Source organism: Ahaetulla prasina, chromosome 4 (assembly GCF_028640845.1).
Source record: "Ahaetulla prasina isolate Xishuangbanna chromosome 4, ASM2864084v1, whole genome shotgun sequence".
Taxonomy (NCBI): domain Eukaryota; kingdom Metazoa; phylum Chordata; class Lepidosauria; order Squamata; family Colubridae; genus Ahaetulla; species Ahaetulla prasina.
In genome coordinates this window covers 37899635-37924385 of record NC_080542.1, presented here as the reverse complement: position 1 = coordinate 37924385, position 24751 = coordinate 37899635, and the positions used below count along the sequence as shown (strand labels likewise).

Sequence of the window (24751 nt, the reverse complement as noted above, 5' to 3'; positions counted from 1 at the left end):
TGTCTTCCCTGCCTCCTTGAAAGAGGCCGTAGTGAGGCCTCTCCTCAAGAAGCCCTCCCTGGATCCAACTGTTCTATCGCCCTCCCTGGATCCAGCTGTTCTATCGTCCCGTCTCCAACCTTCGCTTTGTGGCGAAGGTTGTAGACAGTGTGGTGGCGCGACAACTCCCACAATACCTGGATGAAACTGCCTATCTCGACCCATTTCAGTCTGGCTTCCGCCCTGGGTACAGCACGGAGACGGCATTGGTCGCGTTGATGGATTATCTCTGGAGGGCTCGGGACAGGGGTTGCTCCTCTGTCCTGGTCCTATTAGATCTCTCAGCGGCCTTTGATACCATTGACCATGGTATTTTGCTGCGCCGGTTGGAGGGGTTAGGAGTGGGGAATACTGTTTTGCGGTGGTTCTCCTCCTATCTTTCTGACCGGTCGCAGATGGTGTTGGCAGGAGGGCAGAGATCGACCGCGAGGCGCCTCATATGTGGGGTGCCACAGGGATCGGTTCTCTCGCCTCTTCTGTTCAACATCTATGTGAAGCCGCTGGGTGAGATAATCCGTGGTTTTGGGGTGCGATGCCATCTGTACACTGATGATACTCAGCTATACATTTCCACCCCAAACCATCCCAACGATGCCGTTGAAGTGATGTCCCGGTGTCTGGAGGCCGTGCAGGTCTGGATGGGGAGAAACAGGCTTCGACTCAACCCTTCCAAGACTGAGTGGCTATGGATGCCGGCGTCCCGGTATAGCCAGCTGACGCCATCGCTGGCTGTTGGGGGCGAGTCACTGGCACCCACGGAGAGGGCTCGCAATCTCGGCGTCCTCCTGGATGCATGGCTGTCTTTAGAAGAGCATATGACGGCCATTGCCAGGTGGGCTTTTTATCAGGTTCGCCTGATACGCCAGTTGCGTCCCTTTCTGGACCGGGATTACCTATGCATGGTCACTCATGCTCTCGTCACTTCCCGCCTGGACTACTGTAACGCTCTCTACATGGGGCTCCCCTTGAAGAGCACCCGGAGGCTCCAGCTGGTTCAGAATGCGGCCGCGCGGGTAATAGTGGGAGCAACTCGAGGCTCCCATGTAACACCTATCCTGCGCGAGCTGCACTGGCTTCCAGTGGTCTTCCAGGTGCAATTCAAGGTGTTGGTTATCACCTTTAAAGCGCTCCATGGCATAGGACCGGGTTATCTACGAGACCGCCTGCTGCTACCAATAGCCTCCCATCGACCCGTGCACTCCCATAGAGGTCTCCTCAGGGTGCCGTCGGTCAAACAATGTAGACTGGCGACCCCCAGGGGGAGAGCCTTCTCTGTGGGGGCTCCTGCCCTCTGGAATGAACTGCCTCCGAGGATACATCAACTTCCTGATCTCTGGACCTTTCGCCACGTGCTAAAGACCTTTCTGTTTCATCGTGCAGGGCTAGCCTAATGAAGTTTTTTATTGGGGTTTTAATATAGTTTTTATTATAATTCCTTCAGCCTTTAATTTAATTAGTTTTTAAATGTTTTTTTTTAACTTTCCGATTTGTGTTTTTTACCTTGGCTGTAAACTGCCCTGAGTCCTTTGGGAGAAGGGCGGTATATAAATTAAACAAACAAACAAACAAACAAACAAACAAACAAATAAACAAACAAACAAACAAATAAATAAATGTTATGCTACAATGTAGTTTATTTTGACTTACTATGTAAGTCATTATGGTTTGCAAATATAGTTCATTGCTGAAAATGTTATCTGAACTCAACCAACAATTATTAATTCACTGTCTCACAGATAGGCAAATAATGGAATAGCACAATGTAGGAATCCAACCATTTCTCTTAGTTTGGGTAACCAGGTGGAAAAGAAGCTACGTAGTAGCCTAATTAATTTACTTATGTTCCAGTCAGAAGTTTGAACAATTTAATAGATTTTTCCAGCTTATCTTTGTTGTCTTAAGGACCGGAAATCTGTTTTGTTTTGTTTTTAAAGCCAGAACCCTAATATTAGGATTCTGAATTTTCCCAACACTAATATTGGAATTTTGAATGTTCCTTTTAATTGGAAATCTAATACTTTTGGGGCCTAGATCTCTTTTCTGCAAAGGGAAGGAATATATGACAGGTAGTTTAGAAAACCAGCCAGCTATGAAAATATTATTTTTTCTGATATCCTATCTGCAGAGAGTATTAGACAACCTGCAATGCTTCACTTTTGGAAGTCAAAGCTTTTTTCTCCCTTACCATGACTTTGTCTAGGGCACAGCTGTCTCTTCCCCTCCATTCAAATCAATGCAAACATGGTCAGGCTATCCCTTTGTGAATTCAGAATTGAATCTGAAGTTGTAGGGTCAAAGAAAGCAGCTCTGACTGCCCTGCTCCACCCTTGCTATTAGACGAGAAAGTGGCACCAAAGATCTTTTCTAAATAAATCAGTCTTGATTGTAGAGCTCAAGCCAATGAGGAGACAAATCTCATTAGCATTGATTTTAAAATAAATTATTGAGAGTGCTTTCCCCAACCCACTTCTCTACTCTGTGAATCTGCAAAGAAAAACGCTAATCTGCTTACCGTGATTAGTAAAAGGGAAAAAGGAGGGGAGAATCCAAAAATACTAGAACAATCAAATAATATTGCTCCAGATAATATTTTGTGAAAAATAAATGAAACATTTAGAATTATTCCTGCCTCACTGCACTTTTAGCTGTTGATTGGAGTTAGATGTAGACTTTGACTAAGGCAAAAATGTTGCTTCTGGTACCTCCTCCCCCTCCTTGTACATCACCCCAATTTTCTTACAGGGATTTCAGAAGGTAGAAGTCCCTGTGCAGGCTTCCTAGAACACCTGCTCCAGAAGATCTGTATCAGAGAAGGAGAAGACAGCTAAGCATTTTTTATTCATGTTTCAGAATGTTTAGGATTATTCACCAGGAATCTATGGTTCAATATATGGAATTCCTTAGCTTAGAACGCCTTATTGCAAATCTCACCATTTGTTTTCAAAATATGAAATGCATTGCTTCACTTCTCCCCTATCCAATTTACTTTTTAAATATAGCAAAAGCAAATCTTTGCACTTCAGCCCAGATCCTTTTTTGTAGACCCAGAATGTCCTCCAAAAGTATAACGAATGTTCACTTCCCACCATTTTGAGGCAGGAAATGCAGGAAAACTGTAACCTAATAATAAAATAGATTTTGTGTATTTAAAACCCAAAGATTCCCAAATCTTGTCTTAAAATCATGTGAAGAAAAAAACTAAACCATGCCAATATTAACACCATTTCCTCCCTACTTCGTTGCTCTCAGATCCCTAAAAGCATTAAGAATGACTCGTCACCAACAAGGCCAGAACGGTTATACTCAATGAGCAGTAAACTAATTGTAATCCTAATGCCTTTTTTGCCAATATAACAAGAAATTTGCCTCAGTTCATATTGTTTTAATTCAGCTTATAGATAATGTCCCACTGGATTCTGTTCCCAGTTTTCAACATGTCCTCTTTGTACATTTTTCATGTACATTCTGTGTTTTACATCATGTCCTTTCTCTGTGAAATTCAAGACAATTAACACAGATACTTGGGAGGTTTTTGTAGAGACTTAATTGGCAAGAAACAAACCAGGCAGTTTTGGCCATTTTTTTAAAGCTCAACAATTCCTCATAATCTTCAGTCATTATGGCTGATGATACTGATAGGGAGTTATTGGAGTTGTAGTTCAATCCCTTTGAATGGCTTTATTTTGGCAAGGCTTAATACTTTACAGCAAGAGAGTCTTTCTCAATCAGAAATATACTGATTGCATACAAGATTTCATACCATGCATACAAGACTTCAACATGTTTAAAGCATCACTGAAATTCAACCACTTTTGTTATAAAAATACTCATTTAAAAAGTCTGAGATTGTACAAAATGCAGGATGCATTCATTATTCAATAACTTCAGTATACAGTGGTTTCCTGAAGGTCTTTTATGGATAGGGCTTGTTCATATGGTACTGTCCCCCATCCTGGTGTTCCCAATATTTCCTATATATGCACAGAAGAGATTCGCAGGAGATAGCAACAATACACTTTTGATAAGCACCAAGAAGTTAAATAAAGTAATCCTGAATGTCACAAAGTGATATAACATTGATTCAGGGCATTGCGAGCACTATAGAAGTGGCTGCACAGATTGGAAAATTGATGGAAAAAGGGACTCAGTTGTTAGTGTTTGGTAGCTGCCCAAAGTATAATCAACTGATGCTGAATCAGATTGTGGGACACTTCCAGAGTCAAAAGGACATTGTACAAATTTACAATGAGTCTTGGGTAGAATATTCCCTCTTTGGGGTCCTTTGGGTCAATAACCAAAGTCAAAAGCAAAACAAGCAAAAAATACCATCCTGTTAATCAAGCAGAGGAACAATGCCAGACACTTAATATTTACACTAGGCTTTGGAAACTATTTGATGGATTCCATGTTATACATCACTGGGTCCTGAAAATGGTCCAAAAATTGAGTATATATAATTCTTTTCAAATACAGGTAGTGTAGCTTCTTTTCCTCAATTTTACAAGAAAGATGGAGGAAGAAGCATTTACATTTTCTGTATCTATAAAACAAATGGAAATACTTGGCTAATTCAGAGGTTTTATCTAGCCTGCCAACCACAGGATCGAATACTATATAGACAGTCTCAGAAAGATCACTGAATTAGGTCTCAGGATAAAAAGGTTTGTAACTTAAACCCTAGAATCTCTGGCACTCTGCTAGAAAATACTGACCAGCAAGTTCCCCCCCCCCTCAAATTAACATCAGTGCAGTATGTATTTGGTCCTCTTTTACTCCCAGTCCAGCAGCTCAAATTGCTTGGCAGAGCTGTGTAGCAGAGTGAACTCCAGACATTCCCCCAAGGAGACTCCTGTGTCTCACTTTTTTCTCTGCTTTACTGGAAATGGAATGCTCTTTTCCCCATTTTAGGCTGCTTTGCTAACTCCATTAGCAAAGCCTTCCTAATGGATCTATAGTAGTTTGCTATGTTTAAGTCCCCAGCCCCAAACTGAGTCATATTTTGCTTAAAAAACACCCAATATATTTATCTTCTTTTTGGAAATAGAAGAAGGATAGTAGAAAGATGATTTTATTTATTATAATTGATTAGATTTATTTGCCACCTTACCTCCAGGAGCTTCAGGCAAAATACATATCAATCCTTTCTCCATTTTTTTCTCTATCAAAACAATCCTATAAAGTACTTCCTCTGCACCCAACCAGGTCTTGGTAATGCATGCCACATTGGCCTTCTCATCCATTGATGTAATCCATTGATGGAAGGCCTTAATGCAAACTGATCTGGCATTCAGCGGCAGGTGAGAGAAACTAGGGTCACTGAAGCTCCAATGCCCAGATCTTGAAGCAGAGCATAAGGGCATGAAATGTCCTTAATCCCAAGATCATATTTCATGTTCCACCAAAATTCCTCAGGCCCATCAGCATTGTGATGTTTCTCCCTGCCCTCTACTCTCTTACAGAAGTCATCCAGCAGGATTTTGGGAGGAATGTGTCCTCTCCAGTACAATTAGCATGCTAGATTTGCCCTGTTCTCTTCCTTCCTTTATGCCCATGATTGTGAACCTATGGCACGCGTGCCACAGGTGGCACGTGCAGCCATATCTGCGGGTAAGTGAGCCGTTGCCCTAGGTCAGCTCCAGTGCACATGTGCGCACCAGCCAGCTGATTTTTGGCTGCCCCTCCCCTCCCAGGAGTCTCCGTGTGGCCCATTTGGATGCTAGGTAAGTGCAGGGCTTGCACGGAGGTTGTGGGATGGTGAAAACGGACCTCCTGAAAGTCTGGAAATGGGCCTTTTCTGGCCTCCTGAGGCTTTAGGGAGGCCTGCTAGGCCCAAAACAGGGCGCGGGGGTTCACGCATGCATGCACAGGGGGGTAGAGCAGCCCGGGGTTGCACATGCATGGGTGGGGGGCGGGGAACCACGGGGGGGGTCCACACATACATGTGCCCGGGGGTAATTGCATTGTAGGTGTGGGCATGCATGTGTGTGCGATAGCACTTGCACTTTCAGAATCCAAAGAAAAAAAGGTTCACCATCACTATTCTATGCCATTAATTGTATTGATTGATTGATTTATGAGGGCAACTGCATCATTCATTTCTGTAGAATGTTCTACCCATCTCTTTCAATATGTGAGGGTATGTATTTAGATGCTGAAGAATAGATTAAAAATGCTACAAGAAAAGTTTTTTTTAAGTCAAGCCTTGATAAGGCCACACTTGGAATATTGCATTCAGTTTTGGTCGCCACGATGTAAAAAAGATGTTGAGACTCTAGAAAGAGTGCAGAGAAGAGCAACAAAGATGATTAGAGGACTGGAGGCTAAAACATATGAAGAACGTTTGCAGGAACTCAGTATGCCTAGTTTAATGAAAAGAAGGACTAGGAGACACATGATAGCAGTGTTCTAATATCTCAGGGGTTGCCACAAAGAAGAGGGAGTCAAGCTATTCTCCAAAGCACCTGAGGGCAGGACAAGAAGCAATGGGTGGAAACTAATCAAGGAGAGAAGCAACCTAGAACTAAAGAGAAACTTCCTGACAGTTAGAACAATTAATCAGTGGAACAACTTGCTTGCAGAAGTTGTGAATGCTCCAACACTGGAAATTTTTAAGAAAATGTTGGATAACCATTTGTCTGAAATGGTGTAGGGCAGGGGGTTGGACTAGAAAACCTTTCCAACTGTTGTTGTTGTTGTTGTTGTTGTTATTATTATTATTATTATTTCTAAATCTTTAGATTCAGGTCTTTTTGCCTCAAACTGAGCTCCTGTGATATATCTGTAGATTATGGTGATATTGATCAGCCTTTGGGCTAGTTCAGTGATTGTAACATCAATTGATGGTTTGCATTTGTAAATAAAACAAATCAAGACATCTAGTGCCAGAATTATAATATTCATTCTACTTCATGTATCACATATTCTACTACTATTTTAACCCAAATTTAAGCTTTAACATGTAGTATGATGCAAATAAAATTGTAAAGCAGTTTACAATCCTGGACTCAACATTCATGAAAGATGAACATGCATTTTTATTAGCAATGCCTAAAATATTGAATTTGGATGAAAACAAACAAACCATCTTTAAGAATCTATTCAGCCATGCAGTGACTTAAGGTTACTATCGTCCAGTCTTATTTAATTCAGAAGAATGTTATTAGGAGAAAATGAGACAAAATCTGTTCAATGCCGTGATATTAATGCTTTTATCTTGCCTTTTACGACCATAATTTTGAGCTAATGTTTAGATATGTATCACAAAGTGCAACTTCCAAACTGTTCAGTACTTTTGTATAGTACTGTATATTCAAAAATCGCCTGAATAGTTGAAAAGTTTACATTCTTTTCACTATTATTAATTTCATTTCAATACTGCCCTCTTAATGGTTCAGGGCAGGGGTGAAATCTAAAATTTTTCCCTACCGGTTCTGTGGGCGTGGCTTAATTGGTGGGTGTGGCTTGGTGGTCAGATGACTGGGTGGGTGTGGCCAATAACAATAAATAATAAAAATAATAAATAAGGTATGCAAAACAATAAGAGGTACCAAAAACCAACTTTCACACTTTACACACACACAATACAACACAACTGACTCACACACAATGTAAAAGCAGCTGCACTTCACCCAAAATGGCCCCTGCAACAAGCAGGAACCTCACTCTTTTACACTTTACACACACACAACACAACTGACTCACTCACACACACACACACACAATGCCACATATTGCTTTGTGAGATTTTGTGTATTTGTGTAGTTAGAGTGAAACACTACAGAAACACACCAAATCTCAGAAAGCTGCACAAATATTTTATTTTATTATTTTTATTTATTACTTTAGATCAGGGGTCTCCAACCTTAGTAACTTAGTTTGTGGACTTCAACTCTCAGAGTTCCTCATTCAGCAAAGCAGGAAGTCAAAGCAAACTGTAATCAGTAGCTGAAGAAAAGCATGCCGTTGCCAGCCCGAACGAGCAGTAATTATAGGTAAGTGAGGAGGGGGAATTGGCTGGGCATGGGTGGGGTCTCTTGTAAGTGGGAGTTGTTAAAAAGTGAGTTTAAAAGCCTGTGAAGATCAGGAAACTCCTCTGGGATCGCTTTTAAAACCTCTTTTTTTTTCTTTTTGTTTCCCCTTCGGCTGAAGAGGGTTTTTTAAAAAAAACTTTTAAAGGGTTTTGATGATCTCTGCTCAGCCCCGTGATCATCAGAGGGTTGGTTTTTTTACTTTTAAAGGCATGTTTCGGCTGAAGAAAAACTGCCTTTAAAAGTAAAAAAAAAAAAACCTCTGCTGATGGTGCGGCTCAGCAGAGGCAGGGGGCGGGGCCAGGGATTTTTCCTACCAGTCCTCCGCACCAGCAGCCGCCATCGCTACCAGATCAGCCAAGCCGGTCCGAACCGGGAGCATTTCACTCCTGGTTCAGGGCAACCTTTATTAAAATTTAAAGTGTTTATTAAAAGCAAGGAAGCTGTATATTACATTAGTCTAAAACTGCTAAATATTATAAAAAGCCAGGCTGAAACATAAGTCTTTACTGCTTTCTTGAAGATCTCTAAAGATGGTAGTCTCTGGAAAGCTGCATGAAACATCTTTCATTACCTTGGGAAGATCTGAAAAGATCTAGTCAAAATCTTCACCGGAGAAGCTAGTGGCTCCCCAAAGACAAACTCTCCTTAATAAAAACTAAGGAATGTCACAAAAATGGTATTCTTCCATTTGGAAGAATTAGATCGAACTTGGATCTAACCTATTTAATTATGTTATGTGCAGAAGTTTGAAACAGAAATATTTTGAGTTTCAAACATGTTACTTCAAACTATGTTTCTAGTTTGAGTTTACTCTAACTTTATTAAAAAATGTTTTGACATGATTCTAAGTATTCTGAAAGTAAGTCAGAAATAGGACTACTTTGACTATGTCCAAGTCAGAAATAGCTATTTTGACGATGAAACACTTCTGAATTAGTTAGGATTTCTGGTAAGAACACAACACAATTTGAATATGAAGTTTTGAATTCAAAATGTTTCAAATTCAAAAATTCTGTACATGTCTACAATTTAGGTTTTAAAGGTGAAAAACAGTACTTTATATTTTGCCTGGAAATCTATGTACAGCCAGAACCAATATTTAAGAACATGCACAGTATGGTATGAGTAGCCCCAAGAATAAAACTGGCTTCCACATTTTGATTTAACTGGGGTTTCAAATTATGTACAAGACCAGCGCTATATAAAATGTACAGCGGTAGTCTAGTATGGTAGTTAACACTGTTGCACCACTGTTTTAGCTGATGTTAGCTAGTCAGGCTGTAGCTGCACTGCAGTTGATTAAAATAATGGAATCTAAGACAAAGTGCAGCATTTCAGCTGAAACCATGATATTGGTTAAATGCCAGGCTTTCCCAGTTGCATGCCTCAAAACTTCATAATGCATGGAAACTTTCTGGAAGAAATTCAGTTACACTTCTGTTCTGGAAGATACAATCACCAAAGTGTTAACTGGTCCAGTATCTACTTGGAAGTTGAAAAAAGAATTCATCCTGTGAAGCACTATAAAAATGCCTGGCAAAAATGACAGAAACAAGCAGTCACCAGTTCAGAGAAACCTTTCCGTTTATCAATGTGGATCCCATTTGCTTTGCTCTTGCTTAAGTACAGATCAGGGAGCTTAGGTGAACTAGTAACAGTTTAAAGATATGAACTTCATTATATAAACTACTCAGTTCATACAATTCCTGCTGGAAAAATAGAATCACCAGATGAACTCCAATCTTTTTGATAAAGACAGATCCATATTGGTAGTGAGAGACAAAAAAACATAAAAACATATGTCACAATATTTTTGTTTTGAAAGTAACACAACAAATACTGTACAGATAAAGCTTGTAACTTACAATTATCCAGTAAGGCTCACATGTTGATGAATTGTATGAAATCAGTTCAAATACGAAATGGGGTGGAAATTATAGGAGTTTGAACATGGTTGTAGGCAAAAATTAACTGCAGAACACCATTTATTTTTAAGATAAATGGGGTGGGGCTGTTGAAGAATAAATAATTTTGAGGTGTGGATGGGATGGCCTAATAGTTAAGATAGTTAGGGATCTAGATCTGGGTGGCTGTGGGACAGCCTACTCTTAATTACATATTGCCCTTCTTCTGGAAATAGTTTCTCTTGGGATTCTGAACGTCTGTCCTTTTGTCATAAAGAAAATCAGTAAAATTTTGCTACTGCATTCCAGTTGGCATGAAAGCCTGATATATGTTGGAATAATTGTTTAATGTAACTAATGTTCCTAGTCTTTATGTGGTACTGTAGATATGTTTTATTTTTATTATTAAAATCATGTCTATTTTTAAAATTATGTATGTTTGATATATATACGATACTAATCATTATTTCATTAAGTCAATCATCATCTACTGCAGTGTTTTTCAACTTTAACCACTTTAAGATGGGTAGATTCCAATTCAGAAGATAAAGTCACTTGAGAGTGAGATGGGTGGCATATAAAAAAATGAAACAAAACTTCCCAGAATTCCCTAGCTAACCGACACACACAAATGCATGCACAGATATACATATATGGCGTTAAAATCATACCTAAATTATTAGGTATCATTAGTGATTCCTCATCAGATTGGAGAGAGGTTTTGGGTTGTGTGTTACAAAGTTTGATGCTAGATATCGACAATGGAAGCTTAGATTTCAAGTTACAGGAAATAATTTATTTGTTGTAAATTAGAATTTATTTAATAAATTCCAATTTATTTCATCTTGAAAAATAACTTTGATTGATTACTGTGCCCAGTGCTGGACAATACACTTTAAAAATGTTTTAAATACCTTAAAGAGATAGTAAACAAGAATAATAATAAAAGTAGAAAATAAGGCATGTGAAGAGAGATTGAAGGAGATGGAAACATGCATAGCTCTGAGAAGACTTGAAGAGGTATATGTTAACACTCAAATACCTAAAAAGAAATAAGCATCACCTAACATCCCAGAATGTAAAATACAGAATGATGGCTTTAAATTATACCAAAGCTATAAATTACAGCAAGGCTGATCCCATTTTAATATTATAAAACAGTTCTTAACAATAAGATCAGTTTGACCACATGTTGAATTATCTAGAACCGTGATGGGCTTTGTTTTATTGAAAGTCTTTGAACTGGAGGCCAGATTGCCATGAATCCGTGATGTTTTAAATTGGATTCTTACATTTAGTAGATTAAGACTCAGTAGCAAAAATATTCCCTTTCAAATACATTTCAAATATCCTATAAGAAGATATTGGAATAAACTGGAATCTTGTACATTTGAGACATGTGGTTTGTTACTACACTCTGATCTCTTTCATAAACTTCCAGTATACAAACCCAACACATTTATGTTATTCTCAGTTTTAAGGGTTAACAATAGACAATCCATGCCCTGCTGAGAGATATTTCCTTACCTAAATAGAGAAGCAGAATGACCAGTGCTGGGCAAAAAAGCAATGGGAATGGGAGCAATTTCCAACTTCCTACTAGCTTCTTCATTAAGTTTCCTTATGGAAAGTGGGCAAGGAATATTGGAAATATTAATCTTCCTTTCTCCCTCTCTTCCTTCCTCAGATTTCTGCTAGTTTTCCCATTTACTTTCAATGCAAGAAGAAGTCAGCAGGAAGTTGCCATTCCAAGGCTAGCGGCCAGGTAAGTGGCTGCTCTTAGTTGGAAAGGAAGTGAGGGATGTGGGGAACGAGGGGTCAAAAATGATAAATGAGCGTCTGCAAGAGGTGCCATGTGAATTGGAAAGGCTATGTAGGTGTGCACCAGAGATGCTGTGAGGGTCAATGAGAGCATGGGATATGGTTTAGGTCACAAATGGTAGTCCAGGGATCTGTGAGAGGTGCTGTGCAGGTCAGATAGGAGAAGCGCAGAAGCAGCAGGGAGAAGAAGAATACATGGGAGTTACCTGGGTGTATGGGAGAAGTGCCATGCCAGGTGGGGATGGCATGCCAGGAGTGGTGTGGGTTGAGAAGGATGCCTAGGAGTGCTTGGAAATGTGCAAGAGGTGCTGTGCAGGTCAGGGACAGCAAATGAGGCAATGGCACAGTTTGGGAAGGGTGTATGGAGGTTATCAAAGAGGTGCTCATAAGCAGAGAAAGTTTATGGTGAGCAGTACCATAGGTGGAAAGAATTCATGGGGACAAACAAGAGATGTCAGGTATGGGTCACAGAAGGTGTATGGGGGGGCAGTGTGGATCAGGGTGGATACATAGGTATATGCAAGAGATGCTGTATGATGAGGCAGGAGGCCAGTGGAGAATGGAGAGAGTGCTTGAGGTGGCATAGATAGGAGAACTAGTGAAGGGGTGGCATGGACCAGGAAGGGAGTGTGATAATTGCTTCTTTTTTTCTTGTTTCTCTTTCCTTTACCCTTCCCTTCCCTATCTTATCCATCAAATGACTACTACTGGGTGGGAAAGGGAGCAAGGGGATGCGAGACTGGTTAGGAAACTTAAAAAAACATTGAAAATAAAGTTCATGTAATCACAGCAATAACCCAGAAGTACAGCACTAGCCAGTAGCCCAAACTTCCCCAAATTTCATTCCCTTTTGAGTCATGGGTCCCAGATTCTGGATACATTTTGTATCCAAGCTAGCTCTCTTGAAGAACCAGGATTAAACAATGGTTGGCATATGTTGCACCATTTCATCCAATTAAAGGTCATGATGAAAGTTTTAGTAGGATATAAATAAGGCAGTATTTTCAAGCAGTCTCTGAAACTCATTGCCACAGGATTTTGAAATTGTCACCATTCAAGAGCTGCATGGATACCGAGAACAGTAGATTGATAAAGTGCCCACATAAAATCTACTTGCTTAGTATTTGCTGGCTATGACAAGGGGCTAAACAGAGTCTGGAAATTACCATCCTACCATGAACATACCTGGTTAGTCATCAGAAGAAAGGATGAAATTTGAAATGAGCCATTGGTCTGATCTATTGCAGGAACCCCAAAAACTCAGCAGATACATTTTTATTTGTTTCTGGGTTTGTGTGGCATGCTTTTTATTATGCAAATAAAATTCTCAGTTGTGTTTGAGTGTTTTTTTAAGAATGGAACAGAATGAACTGCTTAGAAGAAGGAGAGAGTCAGAAAGATAATTTCCTCAGCAAGTCATCGTCGCTAATGAAGTTTTACAAAAACAGATACAACCAAGGAAAAATAAAATTTCACAGGTGATAAATTTTTCCAATTTCCGAGGCAGATTCGATAGGATTGTTAAATTAAGAGTGAAGGTGTCTGTTAGGAAGCAACGAACAATGATGGGTAATTTTATAGAGTGGAAAATTGAATCAAATTGCAACATTAAAACACAGCTCCTTGGAGGATCTGCCCCAAATGCAGGCCTACTTCAGTATATGAGTTGGCGACTTGGGGGAAGGGATATACTGTATGAATGGAAGCACTGCGCAGTTGTAAACATCATGGACATATGGCTTCACAATATCTTTAGAATCTCCAAGTTGAAGAGAGGGGTGGGTAGGATACCAAACAAAGTGGGGTGAGGAGAGGGATGAAAAAACTTCAATCAGATCATGGGAGGGATTTAACTTGCCACAACTACCAGACCTTTTTTAAACCTAAATCTGAGTTGGCATGTATGAGAGATTAACAAACTGAGTGCTTCTGAGCAACTTTAGAATCTTTTATTTTTAAAGTTATATTAGGTTATCTCTTGTCCCAGTAAATGAAGTGATTTGATTGTGAAATAAACACTGATGTGAAATGTTATTATCCACAGTTTTATCCTCCACATGCATATATAGCTGATGTGAAACTCCATGCACGAGCTTGACAATCAGATGGTTGATTGTTTTACACAATGGTATTCTTGAAGAGATGTCAGGTTTGCTACTACTTATTAATTCTAGGCTACACTTGTTAGAAAGGTAGGTTTACAGGTACTGAATTATGAAATAATTGTTTGATCTGTCATTTAGATTGTTGACCTTGTAAAGTGTAAATCCTGTAAAATATGCAGGGGAAGAAGTGCCTATTATTTTTATTTATCAAATCTCACTGAGATCATCCCGAATTTAAAATAGCTAGTACTTCCATAGAATGGACAGAAATTTTCAAGCTGAGGATCCTAACTAAGGAATTAAATAAATAAACTGTTGATTAGTCATTTTTATCTTATAAGAATGAACCAAAAATAATGAAAGAATAGAAAATCATGTTCATAATAATTTTTGTATTTCCAAAGGTGGTTTATGACTTAAAGACTCAAATACAGGATGGAAGTAACCAATTTCTTTTCCAGAATCTTTCTTCTGAAGTTTGCATCAGATGGTAAACTAATACCTTGGAAAAATTGTTTTTTCTATGTTGCAATCATTAAAAAAGACTCTGGCAAAGATATTGTAAAGTGCCTGGCCTGTTTTTTTAACATAGTTTGATATTTAGATATTAATATTTATGCAAAATTGGAAAATCCTAACCCATGAGGTATAGAATACTCAAAGGACAAAACTCCATTGTCCTTTATTAATTATCTTTTGCACCGGGATCAAGGAAAGAATTCTCTCTGAAAGATTTTCTAAAGCTTTTTCTATCTTGTCTTCTCCAGATGCTGATAGCACTTAGAATTTCTCTTTCCCTTTTTTCTAGTTATGGTCTCTGGGAGAGGGAGAAAACCCTCTGAGAAACATGAGACATTGAAAAGGAGCTAGATGAAGAAGATAATAATCTGTCACTTTTACATGAATCAGTATTCAGAAAAGCATGGTTCTTATCCATCTCCCCATTCTCTGGTATTCAATTCAGAGATGCAGTATTCTTATGAACTTTATGGCAGTGACTCTGCATCGTATCTGAAGGATTGGGAATGACAGAAAGGAATGCTGCCAAGGCTTGAAAGCTAGTCCCTGGACCTCAGAAATGAGCTTGCCAGATTCTTTATCCTTATCGAATTGCTATTTTTGCCCAGAATATTTGTCTGAGGCGGCCATGGAGTTTAGCAATGCATGGCTTGGGTTTCTCTTTTTAAGTATGTGCAGTGATTTGTATACCAGATACTTTAGACTTTGCAAAGAGTTTGTAGGTACAAGGAGTCTGGATCCATTACAACCTTAGCCAAAAAAAAAAAAAAATCTCATATGGTTTGTGTCTTTCTTATTTTCTTCTATTTCAATAAATATCTTTACAAAGAAGACGTTATAACCCCCAAGGAACTTCAAAATAGACTTTCCACAGTTATCCTGGAGTCCTCATTTAGGAATAGTAAAGGTATTTCATAAATGAAGAACGTGTCTAGACTTTTTATGTGACTGTGTTACGTGCACAAGAAAAGATATGGGCATGTATGGAAAGGTAAATTCTTTCTATATACAGAATGAAACTGATACGCAGTTTCAAGACACTGAGAAATCCCAATCAGACTGATGGAACAAATTTGCCGTTCTCCATGTGCGCTGGCCAGAATGATGATTTAGTATGGATTACTAATCCTATTGTCTCAGATTGCCCCCCTCATTTTAACAGTGAGAAAAGTGAATGAACATTCCTATGAATGTGGTTGTGTGCTGATTAGCATGAATGAACCTATCATTATGATTTCACCTTATAGCCTAATGAGTAATCAGGGAATTGATGAAGTAGTTTTAATGACAGGGAATGTTTTCCTTAATGACCTAGAAATCTCTCTCTCTCTTGCGTTTGAAATGTAACAGCAATCAGAAGGAGCAGAAGGGGCAGAGGAAAGATTTACAACAGGTTCTGAGACAGAAGTAGGCAAAAAGCTCTGCTTGCAGGCTCAAATAGTTGCTCTCTTTATTTATTTGATGTATGATCATTAGTTTTGTTGCCTAATTTAGCAATCTATTATTTCAAATAAGTTCTCCTCACACAATGTAAAAACAAAGATTGTAAAGGTAACTTTCTCCCTTTTAAGAAAATTAACTCCTGTATTATTCTTCAGACTTTTTACAGCCTTGGCTTCTGCACTGCTTTTGCTTATAAAGACATTACTCATTTGAACAGATATATCTATGTCTCTATGCGTTGCTTACCCCAAGAGTTCCATTTATTTTTTGAGTCCACCAGATATTGATACAAATAAACTTCACAGAATTCTGTATCTCATGAATCTCAGCTTTCAAAATCCCTAATCTGAAACTTTTTTTTTACAATCAGTTTTCAAGTGATATTGAATTTGTGTGAGGACAAAGTACACTTCTCTGCTCTGGAACAAAAACGAACAGTCTTTCCAGAGGCCTTCCAAAGAACAGCTAAGTCTCAGTATTAATATTTTGGCACTGGGGCAATATGTACCCCATCCTGCCCATCACATGATATCAACACTGGGAATTTAAGAACATGACCTATCCTTGTAACAATACTTTTTTTAAATCCTTGAACAGGGACATGTTCTTTCAGCCCTGAAATTTACATTAACATTGAGCAGCCCTCTCTCAAAAGAGGGTAAAGAATAAGACACCACCTATCTCCTGTCTACAATGCAGTCCTTTCAACAGTTTAAAGAAGATTCAACCCCTATTTGCACTCTGATACATGTGACCCTGAGGGCACAGACAAACCCGCAAGTGGCTTCAAGAGCTCTTAGAGTGCTAACGACCAGATGACTGCAAAGAAATATGATCCTTCCAACCCCCTCCCCCCATCCTGTCAGAACTAATCTTTCCATCTGCGGTACCATCCTGCCAGAATCAATGAAGCTTCTTGGATGAGAAGCAAAACGTCTTCTCAAAAAACAAAACAAAATAAACAGTACAGTTGCCTTTTGAAAAAGCACCTTTGAGACATAGCCATAGTACATGTTGGGTTTTGAAAGACAATAAAGATTTGCTGCCATGATGGGAAAGCATTGGAGGCTTTTCAGTGCAATTTTTTATATTTGTAAGCACTTATATTTCTGTACTGAAAAGTATTTCCTTAATTTACCTATGGTATGTTTTTGCAAAGCAATGGATAAACATTCATAGATATATCTGCAGAAATACATGAACTGCAGGAGAGGGGATATTTTAACAATTTACTTTTTGTTTTAATAAACAGAGGGAGGGGATGCTTGTTTTTGGAATGAATTGAGTGGAACTTGTGATTGGGATGAGATACTCAGTTTTTGGCTGAAAAAAACTGCCTTATTTTATTTGGGTAAGACAAGCACCAACTGGCTGACTGCTTTTTACTCTAGACATGACAATAAAGAAGTATAGACATGTTCATAGCTCTTGATACTTGATCTGCAAATAGTCAAAACAAGTTGTATTTTACAATTGGGAAATTGAACATTTGTGTCATAGAATCCTCCTGATTATACTTCTGTTTTCATGCGTGTATGCTGAAAATAACATAAAACTGAAAAGATTAATAGGTTCAGGAAACTAGAATGCCCCAAAATTAAACCTGGTGGCAAGTAATCATTTTCAGCATATAGCTTAAGTGTATTAGGCCCAGAATTTGTAGAAAAGCCTGTCATATATAAAATGAAGACCAGAGAAAATAATCGGGTGATGTATGTCATTATGTCCTTTCAAATAATCTAATATTTTTCTAGCCATTTGAGATGATTCGTACATATTTCTAATCTGACTTTTTTTACTGACTTTCAATTGCAAATTGGTATAAGCATGCTATTTTGTATAAATTATTTTGGGTAAAATATTTCATTGACAAAAGAGTTTTACGGGTTCTTTAAAATATAAGTAAATTTAGTCTTCTCCAAAGTGCTGCCCTACAAAGTGTTAAAACTAAAACTTCCAGTATTCCTAAATTGAATGGCTCACCTGGAAGAATTTCATAAATTCCCTCTTTGCCCTGCACCATGGTCTCCTCTTTGTCCAGGTCCAAAGTGGAATCCTGATTAAATGTTACAGTTGGGGTATCAAAACTCTCTATGTCATCATAGGCTTCTTCTTTATCAGTATTATGGTAGTCCTTTTCTTTCTCTTTCTCTTCTTCCTCTTCTTCCTCCTCTTCTTCCTCACAGGGAATAATGAAGGAGTTCATATCTGAAAGATAAAAAAGGACAAAAAAAATAACTTACGAAAAGAGAGACAGAGGGAGGGAGGGAGAAGGAGGGAAAGAGCGAGGGAGGGAGAAAGAGAGAGCGGGAGAGAGAGAGAGAGGGAGCTAAGAATCTACCATGTACCTGGTAGATTCAATAACATTACTACTTGCTTGCTAAAAATAAAGGTAGCAATGTTCCTCTGGAATTTTGGAATCAGTTGGCCAAATCCATGCACAATCATAAAGAAAAACGAAAGGATACAACTTTCATCCCCCCATAACAATCAAAACAAATATTCTGAAAGGAAGTAACTTAACTCTAATAGTCTAGTAAACCACATTCTGCTGAGATCCTTATTCCCAGTACAGTATTGCAAATTCATGAAGACACATAAAACTTTAAAAACTTAATAAAACAACCTCTGCTATGCATATAGTACACATACCACAAAATCAGTGGCATGCTGCAGCTGACTTGTTCTGGTTCATGAAATTGTTATATTTTCTGAATTTTGCAACCCGGTTGAAAGCAGAGTTCAACCATGATGCCCAGTGCACTGATTAGCTGTTTGGCAGTTTCTGATGAGGCATGGTGGCAGCAGTGAAGCCAGCAGAGTTACTTGTTATAAATTTATTAACATAGCATGAAACGTTAACATGCCATCTCCTATTGTATTTATACATTTGTGGGTTGAAACTAGAACTAACTATGCAGTTCAGTGCAAGGGAATCCCATAACTGATAAGAGAGTCTTAAATATTAATGTAGATATACCTGCATTTGTAATTTGTAATTGAAGAGGATATTATTCAGAGTATCTATAAACATAGCTAACAACCTATAAAAGAAATTTGGTCCCCTCATCAATAAATTTTTAGAGTGAAAAATGTAGATTAGTAACAAAAACAACAAAGCAATAATAAATTTTATTTTCTGTTGTAGTATCTTAAATAGCATTCACAATACAGGCTTTGCATCCTGACCAGCAGAGGACGCTTTGAGAGCATGCATTGTTTTTAACTCAGAAAATGTCTTCACCAAAGTGGAAATGTGAATTAAAGCATCCCACACACTAAGTTTCATTATTATCAGATTGGTTTATATGCCTAAAAGGTATCCAGGAAGTTGGGAGGAATAAACCCTGGAAAAAGTACAAAATAAAATAAAACAAAAACAAGATAGGAGAAGAAGATATCATGTTTTGGCTTTCGAGTAGATTTGTCTCAGTTCAGATGACAAGTTCATAGATCTGGAATTTTTAATCATGTCTACAAAAATCAACTAAATACATATCTATAAATATTGAAAGTGGATTAAGGCATATGTACATTTCCTTTAAACAAGGAAAAATGTAGGGGAAACATCTTTTATCATTATCACTATCTTGAGCATTAAACTATGATCAAAATGTGCTAACTTGTATTTTATGATTTGGATATGAGGGTGTACTTTTAGAAGCTCATTGCTTTTCTACCATAGTTAGCCTTGTCTGTGCTTTAAAAAACCTCTTCTTAGTTATGCATTCTTTAACCTCTCTCTCTATTTCTTCAGCAAAACCTAAATTTCCCTAAATTCATTTTGTTTGTAGCTTCCACGCATCACCTGGTTTTATTTTATTTTAAGTGTGTTTATTGGGCAGGTACTATCATATCTAGGCCATGTAACAACCTGCTGCAAGTTCAATAACTACCAAATATTGCCATTTAATTAGATTATCCCTATGTTGCACTGCAAGAATAAAGAAATCAGAAGACTAGGTGCACATCTATGTATTCACCACAGGGGTGAAATGCTCCTGGTTTGGACTGGATTGCCTGATCCAGTAGCGATGGCAGCGGGTGGTTTGGAAAAGCAGTAGCAAAAATCCCTGCTCCCCCCACCCATGCCCAGCTGAGTTACACAATCATCAGAGGTTTTTTTTTTTACTTTTAAAAGCATTTTTTCTTCGGCCGAAAAAATGCTTTTAAAGTACAAAAAAAAAAGGCCCATGATGATCGTGCGGCTCAGCTGGGATCGTCAGAACCTTTTAAAAGCATTTTTTCTACAAGCTCTTCGGCCGAAGAGGTTGTAAAAAAAATGTTTTTAAAAGCTAAAAAAAAAGAAGTTGGCCATGCTCACCCAGTCACATTACCCCCCACCAAGCCATGCCCACAGAACTGATAGTAACAAATTTTACATTTCACCACTGATTCACCACCAAATTCTTCCATGTAATGGGAAACCCTGATTGAGCCATTCTAAGAAGCGCTCCAGAGCAACCTATATAACTCACAATAGTGTGTGAATATAGGGGGAAACAATATTGTGTGTATGTGGGGATAAAGTACTGGATTTTATCCAAAAACACCTGATTGAAATCTGTTCATCATTAAACTTCTTATATAGCTTTGGGTCAATCAGAATTTCTCTACTTAGGTGATGTATTTTGTAAGAATAAATGGGATTATCTTTGATGTTAGTCTTTAATTAACAAAAGCCTCAAAATTAATAAGGAAATTCTTAGAACAAAGTCATCCAATTTGGAGATTTTGATTAAACTTGCCTTAATTTTTCTGTGACTTTCAGACAAGCTTATCACTGTGTTTTTATGATTTTTCTGAATGAGTTCAAGATATCTATTGAAAAATAGATCCATAAGCGAAGATTCTTAGAAGTGTATGCAGATCTTTTTGTGTGATGATAGGAAATCTATTTTAAACACAGACACATATCCAAAGTTCTTAGGAATTTAAGAAGAGCTCACTGGTCACACAATTCTACCCAAACAAGGAGGATTATAGCGTGTCCAAAGGTATTTTACGAGAAGAGTTCTCCACTCCTCCGAAACCAATAAAATACCTTATTCCACCAGACTTGATATCCTGGGTCTAGAAAACTTGGAACTTCATCGCCTTCGACAGGACCTGGGTTTAGCTCATAAAATCATCCGTTGTAATGTCCTTCCTGTCAATGACTTCTTTAGTTTCAATAACAATATCACAAGAGCTACCAACAGATTTAAACTCAATGTCAACCGCTCCAGTTTAGATTGCAGAAAACACGATTTCTGTAACAGAATTGTATATGCTTGGAATGCATTACCTGACTCTGTGGTTTCTTCTCATAACCCCAAAAGCTTTACTCAAAATCTATCCACGGTTGACCTCACCACTTTCCTAAGAGGACTCTAAGGGGCGTGCATAAGAGCACAAACGTGCCTACCGTTCCTGTCCTATTGTTTCTTCCCCTATGTATGTTTATAGTACCTCGTTTCTCCTCATATATGTTTATATATTATATACTCCTTTATGCAATGCTTGTATATATTGTTATGACAAATAAAATAAATAAAATAAATAAATAAAATAAATAAAATTATTTCTGGCATAATCATTAATGCAGATTAGAGCTGTAAGTGGAAAGTGAGATATCAAATGCTTAACCTAGTTTTAGAAAAGGCCAAGGAACAAGAACTATCACTGTTAATTGGTCAATAATTGAGAAAACCAAAGAATATAAAAAAGTTAACATGTACTTTGCTAATTACAAAAAGGTCTTCAGTCATGTTTGACCACGTGGAATACGTTTTTAAAATATCATTATTCTCATGTCAAATCTATACCGTATATAGTCAGGAACCCACAGTCCTGACAGAATATAAAAAAGTTAACATGTACTTTGCTAATTACAAAAAGGTCTTCAGTCATGTTTGACCACGTGGAATACGTTTTTAAAATATCATTATTCTCATGTCAAATCTATACCGTATATAGTCAGGAACCCACAGTCCTGACAGAATATGCCAAAAAGATTGGCTGTAGGTAAAAAAATAAGTGAGTGAGGCTGTATATTCTCTATTCATTCAATGTGTATGCTGAATGTATATTGAAAGAGGCTGAATTGGAAGAAGATGAACATGATTTTGAATTTGGAGTATTTATACAGAGATTAAGAAAAAACATATTCTGCCAATAACTGCTAGCAAAGAGCAACCTAACGCTGGCCAACGCCTGGACGAAGCCAGAGCACATGAAATGTCCACCCAAGCGGCGGAGACACTGCAAAAGCCTCTCCCACCAAAGGCGAGCACAAAGTCAACCCCAGTGCACCAGGAGGAGGTTCAGACCGAATCCGACGGTGAGGATGAGGAAGGGTCTGCCGAACCGAGAAACGCGACAAAGAGGACCGAGACGAATGCGGAAGCTGCGGAGGTCAACACCAGCGCCAACGCTGCAAGTTTAAGACGCAACATGTCGGCGGTGTGGAAAGAAGGGCACCTAGCTCAAGTCTGTCGAGCCCCAACCTTCCGCCGAAAATTCAAATCGCCAATCAGAGCGGGATCGGAAAGGCGACCCGCGATTGGCTCAAACAAAAAGGCGCGATTCAACCAAACGACTGTAGTCATAGGCGCGCCTCAACCCGAGTGGAGAAGAAGATCTTCACCAAACCAAAATAGAGGAGTAAGGTGCTGACTCGAAGTGGACACGGGTCAGCGATCACCATCATGTCCTGGGACACTTTGGTGAAGTCACTGCCATCAGTCGCGAAGCGCCACCTGCAAGCACAACGGCTACGAGTCCACGACTACCAGGGAATCGATCCCTGTTCGAGGGACCACCTCCGTCCGAGTCGAGTACGGACCTCACAAGAAGACCCTGCCCATCACGATCGCCGAGGGACTCTGCCCAGTTTGTTGGGACTAGACTGGTTTCGTGCCCTGGGCATGGGAGTGACTGGCATCTACAGAAGTGACTGTAACCTGAAAGACATTCTCTTTAACGAGTTCAAGATGTCTTCAAGGACTGCCTGGGCAAGTACAAGGGGACCCCTATTTCCTTCAACTTAGACCCCAGGTAGCTCCCATTAGGCTAAAGGCGAGGAGAGTCCTTTGCCCTAAACCAAAATTGACAAGGAGCTAGATAAGCTCATAAATCAGGGATTTTGGTGCCAGTCGATCACGCAAAGTGGGAGACGCCAATCGTCACCCCATAAAACCAGATGGGTCAATTAGAATTTGCGCTGACTACAAGGCGACGCTAACAAAGCCTTACAGAAAAGCGCTTACCGGTTCCGTGGTGCAACACTTACTGCACTCTTTGGGGCAAGGGCAAGTCTTTGCAAAGTTAGACTTGGCCCAAGCCTACCAACAACTGCCCGTAGACGCCAACACAGCCAAGCCCAAACGATTGTAACGCACAGGGGGCATTCAAGTGCACCCGATTACAATTTGGGGTGAGTGTGGCACCAGGGCTGTTCCAAAACTTAATGGAACGACTTCTGCAAGGGCTCCCAGGGTAGTTCCCTACTGATGATGTCTGATATCAGGGAAAACATGGAGGAATTGGGGAGCGTTAAGAAAGGTTCTGGGCATTTTCCGGACAGCCGGATTAAAAGTCAAGCAAACAAATGCCAGATAGGGGTCGAATCCGTCGATTCTTGGGCTACCGGATAGACAAGAAAGGAATTCACCCCACTGAGAGCAAGGTCAAGGCAATTAGAAAGGCTCCAGCGCCCAAAAACAAAGCAGAGCTGCAGGCATTCCTGGGGCTAGTGAATTTTACGGTCTTTTAAAAACAAAGCGACTGCTGAACCGCTGCATAGGCTTCTAGGAAAAATACTGTTTGGTCTTGGGGAAAGTCGGAAAATAGGGCTTTGAAGCAGTAAAAACCTGCTTTCAAGTGATAGCCTGCTCATCCAATATCATAACTCATTGCCCCTAGTGCTGGTTTGCGATGCCTCCCCTTACGGGTGGGGCTGTACTCAGCCACAGACTTCCAAACGGCACAGAAGCCCCTATAGCCTTCTACTCTAGAACGATGTCCTCCCAGAGAGGAACTACAGCCAATTAGATAAAGAAGCACTAGCCATTGTGTCAGGGTGAAAAAATTCCACGAATATGTTTTTGGGCGGATTTTGAAATCGTGACTGACCACAGACCGCTGTTAGGAATACTGGCTGGCGATCACCAACGCCTGTGGCACTTTCGCCACGATTGACTCGATGGACTATTTTCTTAGCCGCTTATTCTTACAAGCTGCAGCATCGACCAGGAAAAGAAGTGGGCATGCGGACGCTTAAGCAGATGCCCACTACCAGGGGCGATCAAGACCCCACCCGGGACGCCCATCCTGCTTATTGACTCTTGACTCTGGCCCAGTCACATCTAAGGAAGTGGCTCGGCATCATACCGACATTGTGTTAAGGACTGTACTCGGTTGGGTACAAGAGGGTGGCCGCTGCGCCGGGCGAAAGGTTTAAGAATTTGTAAAAACGTGATGAGCTCTCGGCTCATGGGGGTGCCTGTTATGGGGTGATCGTGGTAATCCCGGATAAATTAAGGGAAAGGTATTGGACCTCCTCCACGAGGGTCACCCAGGGATCGTAAGGATGAAGGGCTAGCAAGAAGCTATGTGTGGTGGCCACTCATGGACAGAGATTGCTGAGAGGGTAGGGAAATGCCAGGCTTGCCAAGAGTCCAGACCTCTACCCCAACGGCCCCAGTCAGGAATGGGAAACCCCAAGGGCCCTGGTCAAGAATCCACATTGATTTTGCTGGCCTTTCCACGGCCAAACCTTCCTAGTGGTTGTCGACGCATTCTCTAAATGGTTGGAGATCATACTCATGAAATCCACCACGGCCGAGGCAGTAATCGCAGCCCTGCGCCACCTATTCGCAACCCACGGGTTGCCTGACACTCTGGTGTC

The 24751-nt window shown here is 39.6% G+C and overlaps 1 protein-coding gene across 1 annotated transcript in view; it reads right to left on the bottom strand.

The window, feature by feature from the left end:
• Window positions 1-24751, bottom strand: part of SKAP1 (src kinase associated phosphoprotein 1) — a 566058-nt gene that overhangs the window by 73826 nt on the left and 467481 nt on the right. The window contains exon 8 of the mRNA XM_058181982.1: window positions 17845-18069. Within this exon, the coding sequence (XP_058037965.1) occupies window positions 17845-18069 (225 nt within the window). The remainder of the gene's footprint in view (window positions 1-17844; window positions 18070-24751) is intronic.